At 41.2% G+C, this 23,590-nt stretch overlaps 1 protein-coding gene across 12 annotated transcripts in view; it reads left to right on the forward strand.

The window, feature by feature from the left end:
* USP54 (ubiquitin specific peptidase 54) overlaps positions 1-23,223 on the forward strand; it is a 102,528-nt gene extending 79,305 nt beyond the window's left edge. For 8 of the 12 annotated variants that reach the window (XM_075107954.1, XM_075107961.1, XM_075107958.1 and 5 more), the window contains 12 exons: positions 2,859-2,990; positions 3,299-3,679; positions 5,101-5,335; positions 6,205-6,344; positions 7,437-7,610; positions 10,601-10,720; positions 11,823-12,015; positions 14,223-15,679; positions 18,034-18,152; positions 19,232-19,372; positions 20,886-21,072; positions 21,780-23,223. In XM_075107954.1, the coding sequence (XP_074964055.1) occupies positions 2,859-2,990; positions 3,299-3,679; positions 5,101-5,335; positions 6,205-6,344; positions 7,437-7,610; positions 10,601-10,720; positions 11,823-12,015; positions 14,223-15,679; positions 18,034-18,152; positions 19,232-19,372; positions 20,886-21,072; positions 21,780-22,438 (3,938 nt within the window). In that variant the 3' untranslated portion in view covers positions 22,439-23,223. Of the gene's footprint in view, positions 1-2,858; positions 2,991-3,298; positions 3,680-5,100; positions 5,336-6,204; positions 6,345-7,436; positions 7,611-10,600; positions 10,721-11,822; positions 12,016-14,222; positions 15,680-18,033; positions 18,153-19,231; positions 19,373-20,885; positions 21,073-21,779 lie in introns of those variants that run through there. The other 4 variants (XM_075107960.1, XM_075107966.1, XM_075107964.1 and 1 more) reach the window with 3 other exon arrangements.
* The last annotated feature ends 367 nt before the right edge of the window (positions 23,224-23,590 follow it).

The raw sequence follows: 23,590 nt of genomic DNA on the forward strand, positions 1-23,590 counted from the left end.
GTATTTTTAATGTTTTAGCAAATACTTAACACTGTAGGTTACAGTCATATAGTACTAGGTAGAGTATGAGAAAGAAGGGAAAGTTGGAGCAGAATTTGAGTTACAAGGAAGCAAAATTTACATTGATCTTCAGAGTATGAAGACAACAAAATTGAAAGTGCTAGTGGAATATTGTTTATATAGTCTGCAAAAGTGGCGCAGAGTTTATTGGATTAGGTTCCTCCCTGCAAAACTTGCCATGCAGACATCAGCAGAAAAGGGTGTGTAGAGGGATGGCTGCAAACACGTAAGCATGAAGTTCAGCATGTAACCTTTTGTTCTGTCATTTTTAGTGACTTTCTCCTTTTCTTTTTCTTTCTTCTCTTACTGATTCTATCCTATGTTATTCCCTTCAGCTTAGCCCGTCTCATCACCTAAATTCAGTTGTCTTAATCTTCCCTGATTCAGCCTTAGCTATAGTCAGTCTGCCCCCTTAGCTAGCCACCTGTCTGGGCATCTCCCCTTTTTTCCTTACCTACCCAAAACCTTTCCAAAAAAGACAGTCTGCCAACTCATACAACTGCTCAACCATCAAATGCTGATCTGTGGGGCTATAAAGAAGCCATCCACGTTGACCTGTCAACTGAATCATTCTGGGCAAGAGCAGGATTCTTCATTTAATAGCCATTTACCCACTACTGCAGCCCAAAAATTTATGGACCCTGTCCTACATCGTCCTCCGGGGAAGGCCCACCACTGGGTTGTATGACCTCAGGCACCCAGGTACTTCAGAATGAGGGCATGCACAGTGGCTGCAAAAGCCCTCTCTTGCCCCTCCAACCTGTGCTGCTGAGAAAAATGTGCGTATTCTGGCTGCCCTATTCATGCAACTGATTTCAGTGGGAGGGAGTAGGGGTTTTCTGCCTTAACCTGTTTGATTTAATTCTTTTCTCTAACATATTCTTAGACATGCACACAGCCCCTACAAAAACACTTCTCCTTTGAATATCACTGTTTGCTTTCAGCATATGACTAGGCACTCAGACAGAAATCCTGACTTGTTATTTTAGCGAACTAAAAAAAAAAAGTGTAGAGTGTTAGTTATTTTTGGGATTGTAATTCCTATATTCACACATTATGTTGAATTTATTCTTTGTTCCAGAAGGTCCAGGTAGAGACAACAAAGCCTGTGTCCTGCAAACTTTTGATTCTTGGTGTCTTCTCTGTGGCTATTAAATGTCCAGTGACAATAGGACAAAATTTGCAATCTATGAAAGGAGGAGAAAATAGTTACGCAAAGCTAGCAGCCTTCATTCTACAAGGCTAAGTTGTGCTCTAATTAGTCTACACAGACCCCTAAGCTAGCTTCAGCAGCACTGAATATCCTTAAATAGTTTCTGTTACAGTACTTGAAGGATGCTAACCCTATCAGGTTGAAAGAACTTTGGGGGGAAAATGTTTAACTAGGGAAGTTGTACACTCTGAAGTGAAAAGCCTCTTCTATCTTGAGGGGAGCCACTGCAAGGTATAAGATAATACTGTTCTTTGAGTCCCTAAAAGATGTGTGACAGTCCATGCTGTGAAGGAGAAAAAAAGTTCTCCCAAAGCACTGACTCATGCTCAGTCATGTAAATGCTGCACATCTATCTGGCAACAAAATCACTCTCCACTTTGCAAATTAATAGAAATGCAAGTCTTGCATAGCTTGCTTTTTGTTGTCTAGATTCCTTCCCACTCGTTTCTTGTAGTAGCTTTATAGCAATTGAAGTTAATTATTTTTCCAACTGTTGAGGGTACAATGTCATGTATAAAATCTGCTTTAGATGTTGTTGATTTTTGTGTTTATTTCTAGAGAAGGCGCAAGGCTTAGATCAGCCAGCTATGTAGTCTGGGTACTGTTAATCCATTATTGGGTAGTAGGGATTTTCCTTTCCTATCATCTATGCAAGGTGAAAGTTGGTGATATAAAGGCTAGAGAAAAGTCTTCGTAGCTTATTCATAAATTCCCTTCTTATCCTGCATCTCTGCTTGGGACTACTCACGTGAGTAAAGCCGTGTGTGTGTTTGTGCTTGCAGGTTTAGGACTGTGAATGTGTGAGAACCATAAAATTAAGAAAAGGCATTACAGTAAACTTGTGATGTCAAATACTCTTAATTCGCATTTGATGTGAGGAAATGGGGGATAAATTGTGTGCAAGAGACAATATTAGCACTCAGACACATGAGCTGTAGTAAGGACACATTGTCATGTGACAGCTGATCCATGTTGTGTGTATGCTCTTAGCTTGTGGCAGATGTGAATTAGCTGGTTTAGCCCTTGAGAGCCAACTGAGGCTTCTTCACTGTAGACTAAGTTAACTCAGATTACTTAGGATTCACTACAGGCGAAGAGAGTGCAGATGGATAGTTAGTGCAGAGCAGCTGATGATGTGCAGTAATTTATTATTACATGGTAACTCATTCATGTGTTTGAGTCTTCATTTAACAGAGTAATGTCAAGCAAGCTGTCCTCAGGAGTTTCATGTTCATGGGTATTGAAACTGAGGAAGTATTCAGACAGCAAGAAAGTGATGTCCTTAGACTATTAAAAGCCAAGGCAGAGTCAACTTTTTCCTCTTCCTGTGGATGAGCTCTCCTTAGCCAGAGTCCTTGGAGGGGCTGTATTGCTCTTTTACGACTTTAACACCAGAACACCCTCCCCTCCCCTCCCCTCCCCAAGACAAAACCAGAAACTTTTGGATTCAAAAACTTACCCAAACCTGCCAGTTAGCACTGGAGTATCTGCAGCTCCTAAGGAAGAGAAGACCCCTGCTGCTCTTAGCAAACAGAACGCTCAGTCCAAAGGCTCTTGTCATACCTACTGTGTTCCCTCCTTCCAGGGCACCTGACTGACAGTGAGTGCAATCAGAGGCATGTTTCCAAAAAGGGCTCACTGGCAGACCGCAAGAGGAGTTCTAGTCGGTCTCGGCGAAAAGGAGATGAAGCTCAGTCATCAGGATACCACAGTGAAGGCAAGAGATGTTACTTTATTTCAAATATCAATATCTCTTTCTGCATGTTTTTAAAATCCTTAGTGTGTACATGCATTTCCCTTCTTGTTTCTTTTTGTTTCTTATATCTTTGTATTTTGCCTGTCTCTGCTTTTTTGCGGGGGTAAGGTGAGGGGAGGGTGGTGTTTGGGTTTTTTGTTTGGGGGAGGGTTGGTTGAGGGTTTTCTTGTTTTGTTTACTTTTCAAAGTCTGCATGAAGATCCTGAAGTAGGGCTGCTAGTTTAATCTGAAGTTTTTTTTTTGTGGATTTTGCTGTCTGTAAACTACAGGAGAAACCTTGAAGGAGAAGCAAGCCCCCAGAACTGCCCCTAAACCATCCAGCAGCACCAGCAGGCTGAGGGAATTCAAAGAGACAGTGAGCAATATGATCCACAGCAGACCACAGCAGATTTCTCAAACCATCCAGAATTGCCCTCCTGGAGGGGGTAGTGTGGATCAGGCAGAAACAAGACCTTCAAAAATCCTGTCTGTGCACTCTCGAGACTGGGAAGTGGAGAGTACCAGTAGTGAATCTAAATCCAGTTCATCTAGCAGGTACCGGCCAACCTGGAGACCCAAAAGAGAGTCTCTGAATATAGACAGCATCTTCAGTAAAGACAAGAGGAAACATTGTGGCTACACTCAGCTTAGCCCCTTTTCTGAAGAGGCAGGTAAGAGATTGAGAGGAAAAATTTATTTCAGCATGTGTGGAATTTATAATACTCCACTATCCAGTTTTGTTTAAGTAAAGTAGGGAAGTGAAATTTTGACCATGGCACTTGGGTCAGTGGGGAGTCCTGTCCTTGAAGGCTAGTTTCTGTGTGGACATTCGTGTTGCATGTATGATAACTTCTGTTTGCTTTCTGTGTGCTAAATTTCACATGTAAGGAAATAATAAGGGAAGCATTACCATTAGTGCTGTTTAAATGGACACAGAGCTAGACTGCTAAATACCTGGAAGTTCATCCTTTGGGATGGCCTTTTGTATTGGTCTGTTTGTTTATGCATGATGGCTCAGACTATGGTGCAGCGGGTACCTCATATATTGATATATTGTATAAGAGCTTGGCAGCCAGCAATGATTTGCCTGGGACTGTTTTACACCATAGCAGCTATGCAACTTGTACATAGGGACTTTGTCCTCAGCTTTGCTGTTTTTGAAGGTAATAAAATCTGTTGTGAAACAACTTTTGGTATCTTTTGTTGCCCCTGCCCGGGCCTCCCGCTTCTCTTTCCCCGGTATGCAAATGAATGTAACTGTTACTTTGGTCCCTATGAAAAGGAGGGTACTCCTGAAACTGTTAAGGTTCTGGAGAGCAGTTTACCAGTTCCTCCTGCTTTTATGCTGTTATGCTACTGGTGCTGCTGTGCTCCCACCTCACAGTGCTTGAAGGACAGAGTTTTGTGTGACTGGCAGAGTTGTGGTTAGAGAGGATGCTGTTGCAGAAATTTAGGGGCCTGGAGAGGGGGAGGGATAGGTGATACCAACTAGAAGGAGCTAAATGTTGAAAAGAATTGGGAAGCATAAAGAAATACATGTAGGGAAGATGACGGGAGAACACAGCTCTAGGGAAGTAAGCAAGGGGAACAAACAAGAGGCAAGTGGGAATACACAGTGAAATCAGTAAGAAAAATTTTTAAAAAGTTTTCCTGTCCTCTGTGAACTAATGTTATATCAGCATCATCAAATCCTAAGTGACAAAATAAACAATATAAATGCAGCATCTGAAGTAGATATAAGTTCAATAACCAATATAAACTGGAAATACAGTTGGGTGTACTGTAAAATGACCTTGTACAAATACAGATTGTTATGGGGAGGAAGGGGTTTTCTTTCCAGAATTGATTGTTACTTGTGGGCAATATGATAAGTTATACTAACGGGGAGAGATTAAAAATAAATTTGTTGAATAAATTATTGCTTAATATTACTAGGAATGCGGTAAAAATATTGGGTCTCTTTCTGCTTAGTATTGCTAGTTTTATACTAAATGCAGCACTAAGCGTGGTTGAGAAACTAACATATGTATAGATGACTTGCTGGTATTGAAGCTTGGATCTTCTATCAAGCTATATTGCTTTGTCTTGACAGGTAAAGAGCTTATTGAGAATGAGGTGAAGGAACATGCTGTTCAAGAAACAAGATCAAGCCAGTCAAATGTCAGATACAAGCGTGGTGTGCTAGGCTGGGGCACCCAGCATCCTATGGTGGATCAACATCCTCATCTAATACAGAGGATGGAGTCTGGCTATGAAAGCAGTGAACGCAACAGCAACAGCCCAGTGAGTCTGGACATGCCCTTGTCTGAAAGCTCAGGCACCCACAGGTAGATTTCAACAATCACTCTAAAAATAAAGTTTGAAGCCTTGATTTCTTTTTTGTAGTTACAAAAAGGTGTAGAGCATTTAAAAAAAAAAAAACAAAACTGTAGAACAGCATTCCTAACTTGTAATACAGATTTTTTGGGGCAGGGGAGAAATAGAAGGGAAATAGGAATCTGAGTGAGTTTGATCCCTTCTCTTATCAGTATATTGATAGCTTACTGCTAGTGAGAGAGAAAATAAATGGGGTTCAGTTGAATGAGAAACGTTGACTAAAATGATGCATCTGAAATAGTCATACCCTTAGTCTATGATTCAAAAACTCAACTAAAATATCAAACTTCATGCTTGTCCTTGGAACAGCTCAGACCTTTTTATTTCAGTTAAGCCGTTGCTCGATAGAAGCCTTGTAAAAAATGAGTAATCAACAGTCTTTTACAGATATCTGTGATACTTTCAGTTTGAGAGGTTCCCTGACATCTTGCAAGACACTTGCGATATTTATATGCAAAAATGGGCAGCACAATGTGCTTTCCTCCTTGGCTTAGAGAGGTTCAGGCAATCAAACTGAGACTGGAATATGGACAGAATAGTAGATTTTCAGCTGTAAGAATCTGTTGAGAACAGCTGTCAGACCACGGTTTTAATATTCATTGCATACTCTTATGGAGGAGACAAGAATTACTGTCTTCCCCCTTGTTAACTTTCTCTTCCCCTGTTTCTCCCAAGATTTTCTTATGGTAGACTTTTTTTTTAAATGAAATTAAAAAGCAAGTAAATACTTTTGTGATGACACCAAAAAAAAAAAAGGTAGATGTAGTTTCTCCTGGAGAGATTAGTAAAATGGTAAAGTATAATTACTCTCTTCTTGGAGGGATGCTCATATGAAGCGAGCAGGTGGATTGGTTCCTGCCTGGCATAACATCCCAAAGTCTCACAGTAGCAGCATCTTGGAAGTGGAGTCTATTTCATCACGTGGGAGCTGGGCAAGCGGCCCACACACCATTGGAAATGGTAAGATACGCTTCCTCAGTAGCAGTCGTTTTGCAAGGTAAATTTTACTGGAGTTATTCTTTACCTTCTGGTTGTTTATCTTTGCATTGAATTTGAGAACGGGGAGAAGAAACTTTGAGGAACATGACAGTTTTATAAGCTATAAGACTTACCAAAGTGGGTTGCACAAAACTCTGTTGGAATATCCTTTGATCATGTTGCTCTGCCATCTTTTTTGAGTATTGACTTAACTGATAAAGTAATTTTTCCTGTTCTTTCCCACAACTCAGTATTGTGCCATCCGTGGAAAATACCTTCCCAAGCATAACTCATAACAACTTGGTAGGATTGACAAGTCCTGAAAAGAAGCTCATAATGCTGTACAAAATTGAAAATTGTCAGAAATTGGATTGGATATTTACAAGATATTTGGTGGAGCTTTTTGCAGATAGACATTCCGATTATGTATTGTTCTGAGCAAACACTTAATTCCAAAAAATGTCTGGGGAAGGGAAAGGGAGGAGAGGACACAGCTTTTGAATACAGGTCATAGTTGAAGTGAGAATGACAACTGATCGACTTCTGCTGTGTTAACTAAGATATTGATATGCTTGCTTTATTTTCCTCCCATTTTCATCTGCTTATGCAGTTAGATGAAAAGCATCTCAGTTGGAATCCATTTTACTTACTAAAGCCAACGATCTGGCTAATTTGACATAGCATTATTTACAAATTATAAGCACATTAAGAAGCCTCAAGATTTCAGCATCAGCTTAGGGTTATCTCTTCCAATTACTCTCTCTGTTCTGTTTGCTGTTTCTTGGGTCAGTGAATCCAGGGACGGGCTGTGCTACAGGGGAGCTGGAAGCTACACTGCAGCATTTCTGCCAGACACTGACACAGAGAAGGCATTTGGAAGCCAAACTCTTGGGCAGGGTTTTAAAAGTAAAACTTAAGGCAAAATTTGTGATCTGAAATTCTGTGGTCTATGCTTGGTCAGTCTGTTATTTTCTAATGTTAATTGTATTCTCCATTAATATTTCTTTGCCTTTTAAGGGATACTTTAAGAGGTTTTACTATAAAAAAAATATTTTTCTTTTTTTTTTTTTGAAGGTGGGGAGATGTTTGTCCCTTTAAAGAGTGAACTGGATGAATTGCAAGAGGAGGTCGCAAGGAGAGCACGCGAACAAGAGCTACGCAGAAAAAGAGAAAAGGAAATGGAGGCAGCAATGGGCTTTAATCCCCGTCCTAGCAGGTTCATGGATCTAGATGAACTGCAGAATCAGGGTAACTTACTTGAATGCAGTATATTTTGCAGGTTGTAAGTGCTGAAGTGTTTTGAAGCTTTGAACTTAATTTCCTGTTGTGTCTCTCTTCCACCTGCCCCATTACAAAGACCATTAATTTCAAACCTGGAGGATGTAAAAAAACCTCTTTAGTATTTTGACCAAATTCCTTTGTAAATGAGGCCACAAAGTAATGCAGAGATGTTTTTAATATATTTGCACCTTTCCATTCTTATGTGGTGATGTGCACCATTACTAGTATTGATATCTAGCTTCAGCTACAGGGCTTCAATGACCATCTTGGAATGAGCAGGTCTGTTTGTACTTTTCAGATGCCTCAGGTCCACTTGCAGCAGCTTGTCCATTTAGGCCATTGTTTTGTTTCTGATAGCATCGCTGCCCTAAGCAATTCTGCTTGTTCCTGCCCTTGTACTTCCCACTCTTTCTCCTTTCCTGGCTGTGCAGCTACAGCACAGGAGTGGGAACAAGTACTGTGGCAGGCTTAAGCTGGAACTAATGTTGAAAATCTGAGCTTAGTTTACATATCTTTTCTAAGGAAAAAAACCCCAAAAAACCCCACAAAAAGTCAAATACTAAGTGTGATTGTCTTTTCCATGACTCCTCATGTTTCTGGCAGGGGATGGCAGTAGAAAAGGTTTAATTGGAAGGATGGAGCTGCAGCAGAGGGAACTTGGTGACAGGGTTCACTTGCAGTGCCTTTGTTTTTGGCCTCAGTCTCCATTAGCCAGTGAGGGGAGTCAGAGAGAAGGTGGGATGAAGTGCACTGACCCAGTCGAGAGTGAAGCCTGAAGCCTGGTACAGCATTTAACTGGGGGGCTGTTGGTAGGTCAGCAGAGCCAAACAAAGGTGCAGTGAATGCCTAGGCTCTGCTCCCACAAATGCACGCATGGTTGGGGCAAACCCGCTGTGGCCTCCTGTGTTGTTAGGCCTCTTTGCATCCCCATGCTGCTTGCTCACACCTGTTGTAGATAAGAGTTGAGGTGCTGGTTTACTGCTACAGGACAGAGAGTAAGGAGAGGGGCACCCCACAGCTATGCTGACTCTGGGCACAATACAGCCAGTGCTCTGCAGCCTACAGCCATGCCAGCTGCTCAGCAGCCAGAATGTCACTGTCCCAGTGACAGCTGAAAAATACGATCTCTATCAGAATGTCTGACCGTGGGAAAATTTTTATAACTTTTGCTGACTGTCAGTGAGCCACTTAGTTATCCTTTACAGTTCTGCTGTAACCTGCCAGTAACCAGGTGAAAAATTTCTGATGTATCAGAGTAGATGGATATCTCTTTGTTAGTATTAGCGTTATTTACAAAAGTAAACACTAACGATGTAAAAATTGAAGAGTAAACCTCTCTTGTCGAGCATGAGGATGTTGTCTTCTCTGCTTCTCCTGCCCAGAAGAAAACAGCATATTCTCCAAGGCGTTACCTCTCTTTGATCTCTCATTGTATTGATTGATAAAGGCAAAAATTGCTTAGCTTTTCCTTGTTAAACAGAAAGTAAACCAAAATAATGCTTAATCAAAGATGTCAGTAGAATGTTTGAGGAGTTTATAGGCATTGACTTGGGACCTGGGAAAGTTCCTTGTAAGCCCTTCCCCACCCCAGTCAGAGATATAATAGCTTAACGTTAACAGGCTGCTTGACCGCATGGAAGGCTTGCTTGTACGCAGAACTCCAGAACACTGGTGACTCGTTTTCCCTCAAGTAAACTGCTAAATTCATGCAAAGAAAGCTAACTTCAGTATACTGGCCTTGATTATAGGCCTCAGTAGCCTTGATTTTGAACCTGAATGTGCTGCTTGATTAACTCACTGCTCTAACAACTTTTACTTCTCTCTGCAGTACTTGCTTCTCATGCAATTTCTTTGGGGTTTATGGTATAAGAGAGTTTGTGTTTGCATCTGTGCATGAGGGTGTTGAGGAGCAGGCCAGGCCGGAGCATATGTTATGCAAGTTGAGAAGACGTAATTTATTTTTGGCTGATAAAGATACTCATGTTGTCTACTGCAATGACAGAGACGTTCCATTAAAAGACCACCCCTAAACAAAACAAAAGGTCAAGTTTTATTTTCTGTTTTCCCCTGTCTCATTTTAATGGGTGTATTTTATTGCATAACTTGCATAATGCCTAATAGGTGAGACCAGATTGTTTGGGCGTTTCCTCCTCTCAGAACTGGGTGTTCTGATGCCAGGACACAGTGTTTCTCTTCTGTGTCCAAGGATGATTTCTTTCTCTTCTCCAACACTGTTTTCTAAATTGTTTCAGAAAGAATTCTTGACAGTTGTCCCTTTCTTTTCAGCTTCTTACACATATGTTTTTCCTCCTAAAGCTACAAGGCTGTTGGGTTTTCATATTCCGTATGTCTCTTTCAGCAGTTGAGTGTATGCACTGAACACACATTTGTGGAAGTACTTCATGCAGGCATTTACACTCACACTTAAGTCAGAATTTTTTGTTCCCCAGACATCTCAGTTGTTAGTTTGTTTCCATTTTGTATGGAAGTAATTGGATATCTGAAGAAGAGAGAGATGATTTTGGGCAGGGGGCTTAAGATAACGTACAAGGAAAGCCCTGACCCGCTATTTTGTTTTACTGATATATTCTGATTTAGATTTAATTATAAATTTAGATTAATTCCTATTTGATAAGTCATCTGAACTGACTGTGATACGCCTAGACCATCTTTTGTACTGATTTAGACTGTCAAAAATAATACAATAAGCCAGTACAACTCTCAGACAAAATTTGAGGAAAAAATGGGGTCCACATTGTTTTACTGTGTGGATGTCAAGCATATTAGGATGCTCAAGTTGTATTCCCGCTTAGGGAAGGTTAGGCGGTGCAGTCTGGGTTATGTGCAGCCTCTGCGAGACTCCATATGTGGAAGAATTTGGCAATCATGAATGGGATGAGGGTAAGTGAGGGTTCTGCAATGAATGAAACCAAAATGAAGGGTGCTGCCCATTGCAGGGAGGAGTGATGGCTTTGAGAAGTCGATGCAGGAGGCAGACTCAATCTTTGAAGAGTCGCTGAATCAGGAGCAGAAGGGGGATTGTGCTGCAGCTTTGGCTCTCTGTAATGAAGCTATATGTAAGTAACTAACCACCTGAGCTATTGTGCTTTTGACAGTTTACTAGTATCATACAAAAAAGTCTGAAACATTGAATCACATTAAATGGTCAGGTAGTAACACGGGGATCCAGCTGGTCTTCAGGAACATGCAGGGAGGCAGAATCTTTCAGCATTCCCTTTTGGGGGTTTTAGTTCTATTCCTCTTCATCTGTTTTTTTCATGTTTGCATCTGATTTTGTTGTTCTGTCCAGTGCTATGGCCCTTTTTGGTGCTAAATGGTACAGTTCAGCAAGCAGCTGGTAGGCAACTCCCCCAGTCACTTGGTCCTCAATTAAAATTTTTTCCCAATCCTCAGACCAAATTACAAGGGGCATTAACCTCCCCTGTTTCTCATGGAGGGTGTAGCATAGGAAGAAAGTGGTAGCCCACTCTAGAGTCCTCTGGATTAACAGAAATGAGCTATGCTCTACCTAACTTTCATGAAGGAAAAAAAAAGGCGTTAGGACATTGAAGTGCTTTAATGCATTGTGACCTTTGAGAATGCGTGCTATGTGATTTCATTTTATTTGTGGTCTTTTTCCATTATGACTGGCTGGCTGTCTCACCCCATGTTCTCTCTGCAGAGAATAGCTGCAGAGTGGGTAGCTCCTGTGCATTTGCACTTAGAAATTGGCTCTTATGGACTGCAGAATAAGGGGCGCAGCACACAGCTGTTATGATAACTCTATTAGCTTCCATTCCAGCAAGGTATATGCCGAATCTCAAATCCCAGCTGGGCATTCCTGCAAATGAAGGGAGTCCCAGGTATGGAGGAGAGAAGGATAAGTGACAGAATGAAGCATCAATGTGTAAAGGTTGGAAAGAGCCTGTGTGAGGGGGATGAGAAGTTGGGCTAAAACATAGATAATTTTTTTTTCCCACTTTATTTTGATTTAGTTTCAATTAACATGTTTGGACACCTGGCTAAGCTGAATGTGCATTAATGGAAACAATAGCATCCTCGTCAACTCTTTTGTGGCAGTATTTGCATGGTCCGTTTTATGTTCTTGCTGCATTTTTTTTTTTCAATTTTATTCCTTTTTTCTGTTTGTTTTCTGCTATGTTTTCTTTTGCATTTTAGCTAAACTAAGACTTGCCATGCATGATGCCAGCGCTAGCACTCACAGCAGAGCCCTAGTCGATAAGAAGCTGCAAATCAGTATCCGAAAAGCCCGGAGCCTCCAGGATCGCATGCAGCACCAACAGCCATCGCAGCCGCTGCCGCCGCCAGCCTGCCACCCACCACAGGGTGGCACCATGGCCCAGTCTACAAGGTAGTCCAAGTATATCACCTAGACCCAGATCTGAGCTGCATCTGTGAGCAGTGCAGTCTGGAAAGAAATAGCAAGCTATATATGTTCCCCTGGGTAGTCCAAATCCTACAGCGTTACTTCCTATTCCTTTCTTCTGTAGGTTAAATCCTATTATAAGATGTTCAATTGTCCCCTTTTTCTCCAAAATTCATGGAGTAGTTCAATGTGCACATGTTCAAAATGTGATCTGTGACAGAATTGTAGCAGTCAGTGCCTGGCAGCATTGATATTTTAGGCACTGGGGAAAGAATACAATAAACAACAACCTGTCTAAAAAGGGGGTGTGTTAGAATGAAATGTGCCACTGTTTGCCGTCAGGAGCAGTTTCAGGACTCAGTCAGTAAAAGTATACTACAATAAAAATCTTGCTATAATTGCTTTTATGTTGGGAACAGTAATCAGTGTGTTTTAGTGATCTGTAGTTCCAAAAGTGTCAAGTACACTGATCTTGCTTTCTAGTCCACTTCTCTAGTGGTGCACTGGTACAACTCTTGGATCCTGATCCTGTCACTGTGACTGCTCTCCCTGATGCTGTGTCATTCTTCATTTTCTTTCTGTGCTTCCCAGCATCCTGTAGCCTGGCTTAGCAGCCTCTTCAGCGTTTCTTCATGATTCTTTCTTCCATACTGACTTTAACTATAGCGTAATTAACTCTCTGCTGTAACTGATCCTTTCTTCCTACCCTCTTTAGCATGCAGCTTAATCCTTATTTCTTCCCATGCCATTCCCTCCTAGCACTAGACCATCCCTGTCCAATTTCTAGGGTGTTTTTTCAACTGTTACTTTTCTTCCCTCTCCCCTTTTTTACATGCTGTATTTATCAGAGGCTTAGATGCAATCTCAGATGAGAATCCTTTTTCTTTTCCTTTTTTTAAAAAATGCCACATACAGCTATATACTAAAACTCAGTTAATTTGCACACCTGCCAGGCTATAGTTCATAATGTTCTTTTCTTTTCCTGCAGTAGTTGAATTATATGTATCTTTTTGTCAATCAAGGGTCCATTATATCCTCTTTACAGGAGAAATGCAGAGCCCCAATTACAAGTTTTGGCAGATTCTAAGAAAATGAAAGAAACTTTCTAAACTAATTTTGTTAATGCTGAACTTACTGCTGCTCTGTGAAGAGAATATTACTTTGCAAAAAGTTATATCCAACCAAATGTTAATATTGCAGCCAATGAAAAGAATTACAGCTGGAGTTCTGCACTCTTGCTTTGATATAGATAACATTGTAGACAATGCAAAGTTTGCAATTGCTCACAGACAAGGTCATTCTGCTACTCATATCAACTAGGTCTTCATGATAACTTTCATTCTGTGCATCTCAAGGAGGAAACAAAGCAATGATGTTACAGTTTCCTTAAGTTCTCTGTTGGAGCCATTTATAGGCTGCGTTTTCTCACAGGCACGTGGACTTGGCACTGTTTTTTCTGTCTGCATATTCAAATGCTAACTAAATGAAGAAAAATGGCAAGGACATGTATGACCCAAGGATATGATTTTCTTCCACTGGTACATAAAAGAATACAATTTTTTTTAGAAGTATACTTGGAATACAAATTATTACAAAATAATTGTTATGTATTTAGCTTGAATTTTATTTAATGTGTTGGATAAATATCTGAAAGATCAGAATTCAAAGATGATGTGAGAGAGATTTCAACCTGTTCCTTCCATTTGTCAAGTCATTCTTCATGAAGTTGCCTGGAGAGAAGGAACCTTCTGGAAAGATTGTCAGTTCATGTTCAGATCATGAAAATGTCCAAAGTATTTTCAAAAATATCTAAGATGTTAATGTTGGAAACAGTTGTTTTAGTTTACATAAATGATACTTTTACTATTCTTACAATTATCCTGATCCACAGGCTCAGTCTGCTGGTTGAAGAGCCTAGGGTGCCGTACAAGAATATTTTATATAGAGCCTGACTCTAGCTAAATACTCTTAAAAATACGAAATTGATTCAGTAGATCACTTACAGTAGGAAATCAGTGTTAGAAGCAAAGTACTAATGTGTGTATCTACTGAATTAATGCAAAGTCTTCATCAGAGTACAGTGAGCAAAGAAAAGTGTGGTGAGGTATATGTCAACTAGTGCAAGTTCTACATCCTAGGGATAAGCGTAAGCAATGACTACTGCTAATCATTTACCCTTCTGTGTGTTTTAGTGAACAGACTGGCCCGCTCCAAGTACTGCTGAGCCAGGAGGTACCACTGGAACCCAACAAAGAAGTGGAATTTGGGTCCAGTTCTTTCTTTCACCCACCTGCTTCCTGCCATGAATTGCACTCATCATTATATCCAGAGTCTTCCTCCTTGCCCCCTTCTGAAAGCAATCCATCCAACAGGATCTCTCCAAACTTCCAGTGTGCTTCTGCTGATTTTCATGATCAAGTTCCCTCTTTTCCCTATAGGCAAGGGTTGGCAGAGAGATCTGCAAGAACTGAGAATGATGCCCACCATAGTGTGGAATTTGCTGATACCACAGCCACAGGGCCAAAAGACTATAGGGAATGCTGCAGTAGCAGCAAGTTAGAAGAGGTTCATAACGTAACACCTATTCTCACACCTCAGTACAAATCCAAGGCTAACACAGTAAACTTTGGGTCTTTGCCTACACTGTTTACCTGTCCACATCCACCACAAGCAGCATCTCCTGAAAAGGACAGCCAGCACAATCCTTGTTCCAAACTTGCAAGCTCTCCAGTGTGGCCCAGCATTGATCATTTAGGGGCCTATCATGCAGTGACCCCTGCAACTTCATCCCCTACACAGCAGTGCTCCTTGGATCCTTTGCAGAAAACAAATAAGTACTCCAGAGCAAACAGCCATGAGATTTTACTACCCTCACAGAATGAATATGGCACAGCAGAAGGTTGCAAATCTGAGGCCTTTAGTACAAAGGGACATGTTCGCTCCTTGGCAGAGCAGTTTCAGAAAATGCATGCAGTCTCACAGAGAAAAGGTACTCATGAAAAAGGCTGGATTGCTCCAGTGGGTCAGGATGAGAAGTCTCCAAAGTTAACAAAAAAATCTTTCATCAACCCTTCATCGTCTGGTTGCAGACAGCTAATCCTTCAAAACCAAGAGAACAAAAACCAGTCTTCTGAGAAATCACACTCAACTGTGGATATTAGGGACAGGGTAGCTTCTCTGGAGGGTTTTAGTGCCCAACATCTTGCTTCTAAGAGTATTTGTTCTCACAGTGAAGAGCTGTGTAGAAGAGGTGGACAGAATATAGCAGACCCTGCACCCTGCCTGGAAAGGCACTGTCATGATGGAAGAATGAAACAGGTGGATGATGGAGCTCCTAGTAGCATGGTTGCCTCTATGCCTGTGGACCGTTGGGTGGATAACGTTACTAGGTATTACAGTTCTCAGAAGGCTAATAAAAATACTGAATGGCTTCCTATACCTGGGAGGAGTCCACCCCTTTCTGATCGGAGAGCAGTTGGAGATGACTTGAGCAGGATCCCAGTACATCTGCATCCACAGTGGAATCAAGACCCAGAACAGGAGCTCTCAGAACTGGAATCCCTCTATCAGACTAGTCTGCAGGCATCTCAGGCCACTAGGCCTTTCTTGGGAAGACAGGACAGTGCTAGGTATCCATTTGACCGATCAGGTAAGAATGATGCAGCTGTTTTTCTTGGTTGACCTGCCTATGTACTCCAATACAGGTGAAAGTACATTTTCCAGTTGATTTAGTTAAATGGGCATGAATTTGTGCACAGACGCAGGAAGATTCACATTGTGGACTCTAAAAACGTTCTAACTATATAGGTAGAGAAGCAGTGTGATAGCACTGCCTGGGGAGGCTGCAGAGTAGCTGTTGATCTTGGCAAATGGAGAGCAATATCTGTTAAGAGTTACACAGAAATAAATGATTATGTTCTCAAGTAGGGAGCTAGCTGCTTGGGTCAGGCTGCTGAATTTTGCTGTTGGAAAGTCCTACATCACCTCTGGAATTTATTAAACTGTTTCTATGCCTGAAGTTAATGTTCTCCACATTTGTGATTTTTAACTGATTGTACTGTATTTGAGAATGTAGTCTGTATCTAGTTGAGGGGAATAACTTTTTTTAAAGTGTTTCTGGATCTATGAGTGTTGAACTTGTGTTTTGCTAAGGACCACCTCCTTTAAGGTCTGGAAAATTACTTGTGAAAGCAACAGTGGGGGTTACATGATCTGCACTAAGATCTTGAAACACTGTGGATTAGTTGGTGGCAAAAGAAAACGAACAGATTCTGTTGCTGTTGGTGAGAACATCTAGCTGTTGCTGGAGACATTCAGTTAGAATCTGATGACAGCAGTCCGGTTCCACTTAAGCTGATCTAATCTCCTGCCTGAGATAGGACAACCCTGATCCTTTGCTTAGCACAAGTGAAGCCAATTTCTTTATAATCCATGTCATAGCATTACAGCTATGGATTTTCTGGTTAAATACAAAGCAGCGGGAAACTTGATGGCTACCAAAGTGAGATAGATAGGTGTATATTACAATACATACAGAAGACAGGTTTTCCCCTCCCCTGCACCCATGGAGGTGGAGCCTCCATCGTTCCTGACAAATCAAGCCTGGCTGTGACTAGAGTGAATATTGCAGTAAGCTCTTGAACAGGTTTTTATTCAACAGCTCAAGTTTTCTTTGAAGCTATCTTGTCTTGCAGTCCACCAGGTGACACATCCAAAGGTGGCCAATTTTCCATGTGTTGTCCTTTGGGTTTCTTTCAGAATGAAGCAAGATCTGACCTCACAACCTTGCAGATACTCTCTTGCATGGGCTTGAATCAGAAGGTCTTATGTGTTCCTGCTTAGCTTACTGATTCTGGAAGCTCTTTCTGGAAATCTAACACGATAAAGCCCAGTTGCTTTAGTGTTAGCTGGAGCTTTGGAGTTCTGTCATCAAATGCCCTGTTTCTTACACTGACACTTTTCTTGCCTATTCTCCACTACATATATGACAGAGATGAGATATGGATATTCTTCTAAAGTGATGTTTGTGTTTGAGATCTTTACTTCTGGTTTGTTGTGACTTTCAGATGTTTCTTCCTAAGTTCTGCAAATTCTGTATAAAAACAAAAAGTTTGAACCACTGCATCTCCTGTGATGAACTGGATGAAAATCACCTGAGTGGGTCTAGGACAGCTCTTTCTCACTTTTAACTTGGATTACCTATTCATTTGCAAATGCTCTTTAAGCTTTCTGTCCCATATCAACTGGTTTTGTCAGACCTTTGCATTCAGAATCGTAGTGAAAATGCCTCTGTCTGATTACTGGAGCTTTACTACACGGATCAAAGTAAAGACCTGATCCTACAAATGCCACCTCAGTGCAGAAAATGTGTCATTACCACCACATCACCTTTGTTCATTTAGAGAGAGATATTCTCTGTGACCGTTTTCATTATGCCATTGATCTGCCTGTCTATTCCATGAGAAATTTTAGGATTGTACTTGGTTGGTGGGATTGCACTGAAGTGAGGTAACTGTAGCAATCCTAGTTAAAAATAACACTTTTAGCTATTTAACCAGCACAACAAATGGCTGACAAGCTGTAGCGTTTGGTGGGAACAAGGAGGTCAATGTCTGAGGAAGTTAAAGCCGATAGTCGTGTTTATCCCACGTAACTTTAGGTAATTTGCTCCTGGTAGCTGATTTTCTGTCCCTTTAGGCCCCCTAAACTATCTCACCTCTGTGTCAAACAAGCGCTGGTGTGCAGTTAAATCATTTAACTCTTAAATATTTCAACTGCTCCCAAAAAAACTGCAAAAGGGCAAGTGAAACAGGCGTGTCCTGATAGACTGTCTCCCCTTGAAATGTTAAGAGTTAGCTGAAGTATTAATGTTCAAAGGATCTCTGACTTCTCATTCTGCATGTATGGTCTGTCTGTCTTTGCTGACTCAGACCTAAGATAGTCAGAAATGTGTCATAACATGCAGTCAAGTGTTGAATTCAAGCATAGCATTTTCCTTCCCAGTCTCTGCGAACCTGAATGTGAGGAAGCTGCACGCTACAGCTGGCATGGGTCTCTCGAAAACCCCAACAGTAGAGATCGAGCGCAGTCTGTGTGGATCCGCTGTCTCTTCTGTCTCCAAGGTGACATGTTGTTACTTAAGATGTGCTAGAGGGGGAAGGGCTTGGCCTTTGCAAATGAAAGAATTTACAATGGAAATGGAAGAAGTGGAATATGAAAAAGGTACTGGGGTCACTGATACTAATGTTAGAGAGAATTTTAAGTGCAGTCTAACCCAGGATTAATTAGCTAAAACCAAGTGACTCATGTTACATGCTGTTTGCATGCAATCAAATTATCTGAAAACTTTAAGATCTAGTCTTTTTGAACATGCTGACATGAACTGCCTTCCATCACAACTTATGATAACTGCTTCTTGATGTTACCACTTGCAGGAGCTCAGACATTTTTTTTTACTGTGTCACTACATATTTTGAAAGTGGGGGATAATTTGGTATTTGCTATAGTTGGTCACCTCAGTGGGAGAAGATTTTTTTTTTTTTTTCCCTGGGGATAAACTTCAGGTAACTGGCAGTTACATGTCAGTGCCTGTACATGAAAACATATAAGTATTTTGAAGGGGAAATGGCATTTCCTGTAATACTTCCATACTCATGAAAGAGAGCTTAAATGGTCTTGCTTACATAGAACAGAGGAAAAGAAAGAAGGGATAAACACTTCCCATGTTAAAATAAGATAAACAAGCTTCCAGTACTCATTAAAGAATCCTAGATTTTTTCAGTTATGAGAAGACTTTATCACAGGATGGCTGTAAGTTGCAGCCGTGATTATCTTTACAGGGGCAGTGATGACTGTATCGGCAGTTGGTCCTTCAGGTAGATTCATCGCAGTAGAGACTTCTTGTCCTGGCTTTAGACGTTTATAAAAGAATGAATCTCACTTAGCCAAATCAATCAGTGTATCTTTACTAAAGAAAGACGGACTATAAGGAATAGTTTTTTTAATCACCAGATCCAGACAGACCCATTTGCTTTAAATTTTCAAGGTAGTACCTGAATGAAGGATGACAAAAAAGAAAAGGTCATGGAGTTCATTGAAGTATAAGTAGTCTGCTAGATTTTTATTGATCTGTTCCCTATAATTATTACACAAAACTGATATTACGGAGAGCCTTTTCTGAAATGTGTGGTGTTGTCTGCAGGTCACATATACCAGAGAACATAGCAGGGAACCAGAAGAGGAGGAAATGTACAGTGCAGAGAATTTCCGACGCATTGCTCGCAGTCTCAGTGGGACAGTCATCTCAAACAGAGAAGAGACCTTGTTCTCTTCTCACAGTTTTGTAAGTAGAATGATGTGCAGCTTTTGAAAGAGCCATCATCTGCGTGTAGGGTTGCTTTTTTCCTCTATCTGCATTTAGTAGTTAACAAACAAGACAGCAGACGACTGAATAATAAGACATGATGAAAGCTTGCCTTCATTAATTTTTGTTCTCTTTGGAAAAAGAATGAGCTTATTTAAGTAACAAAGCTATCTTTTTAGGAGTCATTGCAGCATGTCAGCTAATATTACTTGCCAGTATACGAAGACATGCAGTATAAACAATTTTTAAGTTGATTTAGAGTATTTTCAAGAAAGCTTCTAGTACACCTATAATTTTAACAAGACACCACTAACCACGTGGAAGTTTTTGCTCTCTTGTCGGTATATTTAGCAAGCAGTTTTTTTAGAGAGTAAAAGCATAGAGGGGAGACAATTCAAGACTTGGCACACAACGTGCAGCCAGTTACATACAGGAAGTAACTAAAAACAGGGAGACTGATTTTTTCCCCCCCTGCCCTTTGTTAACTCTGTTAAGTAGTCTTAGGTGCAAGTTAGAACTGCCCATAAGGAAAACAGTAACAGATTGTTGTTGGTGTTTAGCAATGTAGCCAGATACAATGTGAAGGTTTGGCTTGGGTTGAATTTTTTTGCAAAGTGTGCTTAAGTTTTGATTTGAAACCGGCTGCATAAGTGTAGAATAGTCTCAGCTGCAAAATCAGTTATGTAGACTGGTTGATCTGATTCTATCTTTCTGCTGTCAGCAGAGAATTTCCTAGCTGTAAGCTAAGAATATGCTAACTTCTGAATGTTTATTCCTCAGCACGCTTAGTTGAGGGCTTTAACATATACCTGGAGTTCTGGCAGAAGCAATGTAAAAAACTCTAGCTGTCCAAGGCAAACCTCTCTGCTGAAGGTTTTTACCCCCACAGCAGAATCAGCCAATAGGATGGCTGTCTGTCACCACTCTTCAAATTAGTCACTGGGCTCTAGTCTGTGATGGTCTGTTATCGTGCCATTCAGCCATCCCTGCTTTGGGGTAGGTACCTCCTAATAGAGGGAAATGGTACAGCACTGGTAAATACTTCAGCTGCAACCGGTGAATCTGTTCATAGTCTGGAATCAGAACTTTCAGTAAAGCCTGCTAGAAAATAGGAAGGCAGGAAGGATCAGCAATAACCTTCTTTATTTCATGGCTTGTGTAGCATGGCAGTTCCAATGCTGACTGGCCTGCCATCGTTCTGTGGATTCAGTTTTTATAAACCAAACCTCTGTGATTGGTTTGTGTTTGTTTTGGCTTTTTCTCCGTGGTGTATTTCCAGTCAAATGATCCTCCTAAGTAGCCCACCACTGCAGTAAGAGCCTTAGTGGATTGATGCAGTTTTTATTTGTATTTCTTTTTCACATACAGATGCATGTTTTTGTTCCAGTGACTCACCCATTTCCTTGGCTCAAGACCACCTTTGCTTGATTCAACCCAACTCTGTGTTTACTCATCATTTTATGTTCTTTTCTCCTTTCTTATTTTATAAAAGGAAGCACCAAATACGAGGAAAATGCCTGTGGACACCAGCCACCGTTCTTCCAGCTCCACTTCCCTTCCTTTCCCCCATGATCCTCCTGTGTTTCCCTTTGATCCCCAGCACAACCCAAACAAGGTGCAGCACCTACCCCATGATGTACTGATGCCCAGCATGGTGGGCAAGGCACATAATCTGTCAGGTAATCATAGGGCTTTTCCTCCTCCTTCATGATCAGAAATACTGCTGTAATACAGCTCTTCAGATCTTGTTTTTCATAATGAGATTTCACTACCTGCCTGAATTCCTCTAGAAATCTGGAAGGACGAATCACCTTCTTCTTTGCCCTTTTGAGTTGTTCTGTGATTTTGTGCTAAGTGGACTTAAAAAAGGGAATAATCTTTATGGAAGCATTACAATGACTTTATATAAAATCATACTCACATTTTTGTGAGTTATTTTCTTTAGTGAAAAAGCAGCGGTAAGACCCACCACCTTCTTCTCATGTATGAGAATACTTCTAAAGGCTGTTCATTCCAGGAAATCACACATGTAATTGAAATAACTAATTCCTGCATGAGAATTATTTTCCCTGTGACAGCCATCAAAACCAGTTTGATCTACTATCTTGAGATATTTTGTTGGGCTCCTTCTTGATGACACAAGGGCTGTTAAAGGAATCTGAAGCCTGTGACAGCAGCTGTAGTAGGATAAGGAGGAAATGCAATGTGGAAAGTGAATGCTAGAAAGGGTACAGCTAGCTTGTATTCAGAATTGCACATCAATCAGTAACTGGATGTACTAGTAATTTTGTTTTCCTTCTGTCACCTTTTTGCCACAGCTAAGAGTTCTGAGAGGACGAAACAAAAAGTATAATTAAGCAAACCCTTTTTTTTCCCCCCCTCCCAGGAGATCAGAAGAACATCATCCAGAAACTTTTGGTTGTGCCTGACAGGAGTGAAGCTTTCCAAGGTGAAGACTACCCAGGTATGGCACTGAGCTATGGGAGTCTCCCTTGTGTACCCAAAGGCACCCTCTCCCAGGGGCAAAAGCCTCTTGTTAATCCGCATTTAGGAGGTGGAGCATCAAGTGTCTCTGGCCATTTGCTGAACACGAGCTACCCTGCCAGGCAAACAGCCACGTTACCAGATAAACGAACGATGCTTTGGGGGAAACATGCTGGCCAGCCTTGCAAGAGTTTACAGGAAGGCTTCCTCCAGCAGCCTTCACAATATCAAATGCATGAATCTTACGCCATCGGTTGCAGGCTACCAGCCAGCACAGACTACAGCACTTTAAGAATACCACATGAGCCTTCTTGGGATCCCGGTGCCTCTCAAGGTTGTCCTGTGCCCCCTTCTTGTGTGAAGGCCCCGGGTCCAAGGAGAGTTGATATGCCCCCAGAGGACGACTGGCGACAGAACAGCTACACCCCTCAGCCTGGCAGAAAGCGGATGCTGCCAGTGCATGTGATGGATGGGTCTTTTTCTTCTGCTTCAGAGGCACACAGAAATATGCCGGCTCGAGCAGCAGCAGCTGCTGGCACTATGCAAAACAGTGGCTGGTGAGATCCCATCCACTCCCATGTGCCCTGATAAAACTGCTCTGTGAACAGACTATAGCTGTTGCCAGAGCATGGATTACATGGATATAGGAAACTCTTTCAATCAGTATCTGTGCCAGTTTTGTCTTAAAATGTAGCTGTACAGTATGTGGACACTAATTGCACTGTAAGTCATTTCTGACACTACTGAACTGCTGTCTGGATGGGGAACCTTAGCTAATCTAGTCCTGGACTCCCCTAGCTAAAAAGTGCTGTAGGAATGGTAAGCTTCAGCGGCATTGGTTTACGGGTAAGTTCAGAAGTATGTGCAGGTTTTGAAGGAAGATGACCACTAACAAAAAAAGGACAAATTTAAGGACTCTTTCACGAAACGTAGCTTGGGTAAATTGTTCACAAGAAAACCCCCGATCCTTTTGTTTTCCTCTCCTTCCTTTCCTGTTCCTTCCCAGAGGAAAAAAAAAAAACTGATCCACCTTCCAGGTTTTAGTAAATCTGCACTTGGCAGGCGGCAGTTAGTAAAGCAAACCCTGTTTTCAGCGTGCTGAGATCTCAGGCAGAGATCACAGCTGTAGCTGCTGCTGAGGAAGTGGCAGGGAGACATTGTTCATCAGTAAACCAGAATTTTCCCCACTTCCTTAAGGCAAGCTAACAATGCTTCAAACAGAAAAGACTGTTAATGCTGCATGCTTAATCACACCGATGTAAACACAGAATAAGTTTAACTATTTTAGTGTCAAACATACTTGCTTTTGTAAGTATTTTTCAAATAAATCTATTTAAATAGTTCTATTTACCTGTCTATGAGCTTTCTTTGCTATTTGGCTTTACTCATCAGTTGGCCTGAAACTGCTGATTTATTGTCTTCTACATTAACAAACATGAGTAAATTGTTTATTCTGGTTCATTAACAAAGTTTATGTAACTAAATATTTAGTTAGATTGGAGGACATGTCTAATTTTGTCTCTGGATTTGATCTGTTTCATCACTACTCTGTGCTTAACTTTCCCCTCATAATGGAGAGTAATTAACAGTGTCCTTTGAAAAGTATTTTGAGACTTCTCCGTTGGAGGGAAAACTACAGGATCCATGCAAGATGGTAGTGTATGCAGATGGGACTCGTACAAAAAAAAGTAATTAGAAATTATTGGTGTAGTG

The sequence above is a fragment of the Phalacrocorax aristotelis genome, chromosome 12 (genome assembly GCF_949628215.1).
Source record: "Phalacrocorax aristotelis chromosome 12, bGulAri2.1, whole genome shotgun sequence".
Lineage (NCBI taxonomy): Eukaryota > Metazoa > Chordata > Aves > Suliformes > Phalacrocoracidae > Phalacrocorax > Phalacrocorax aristotelis.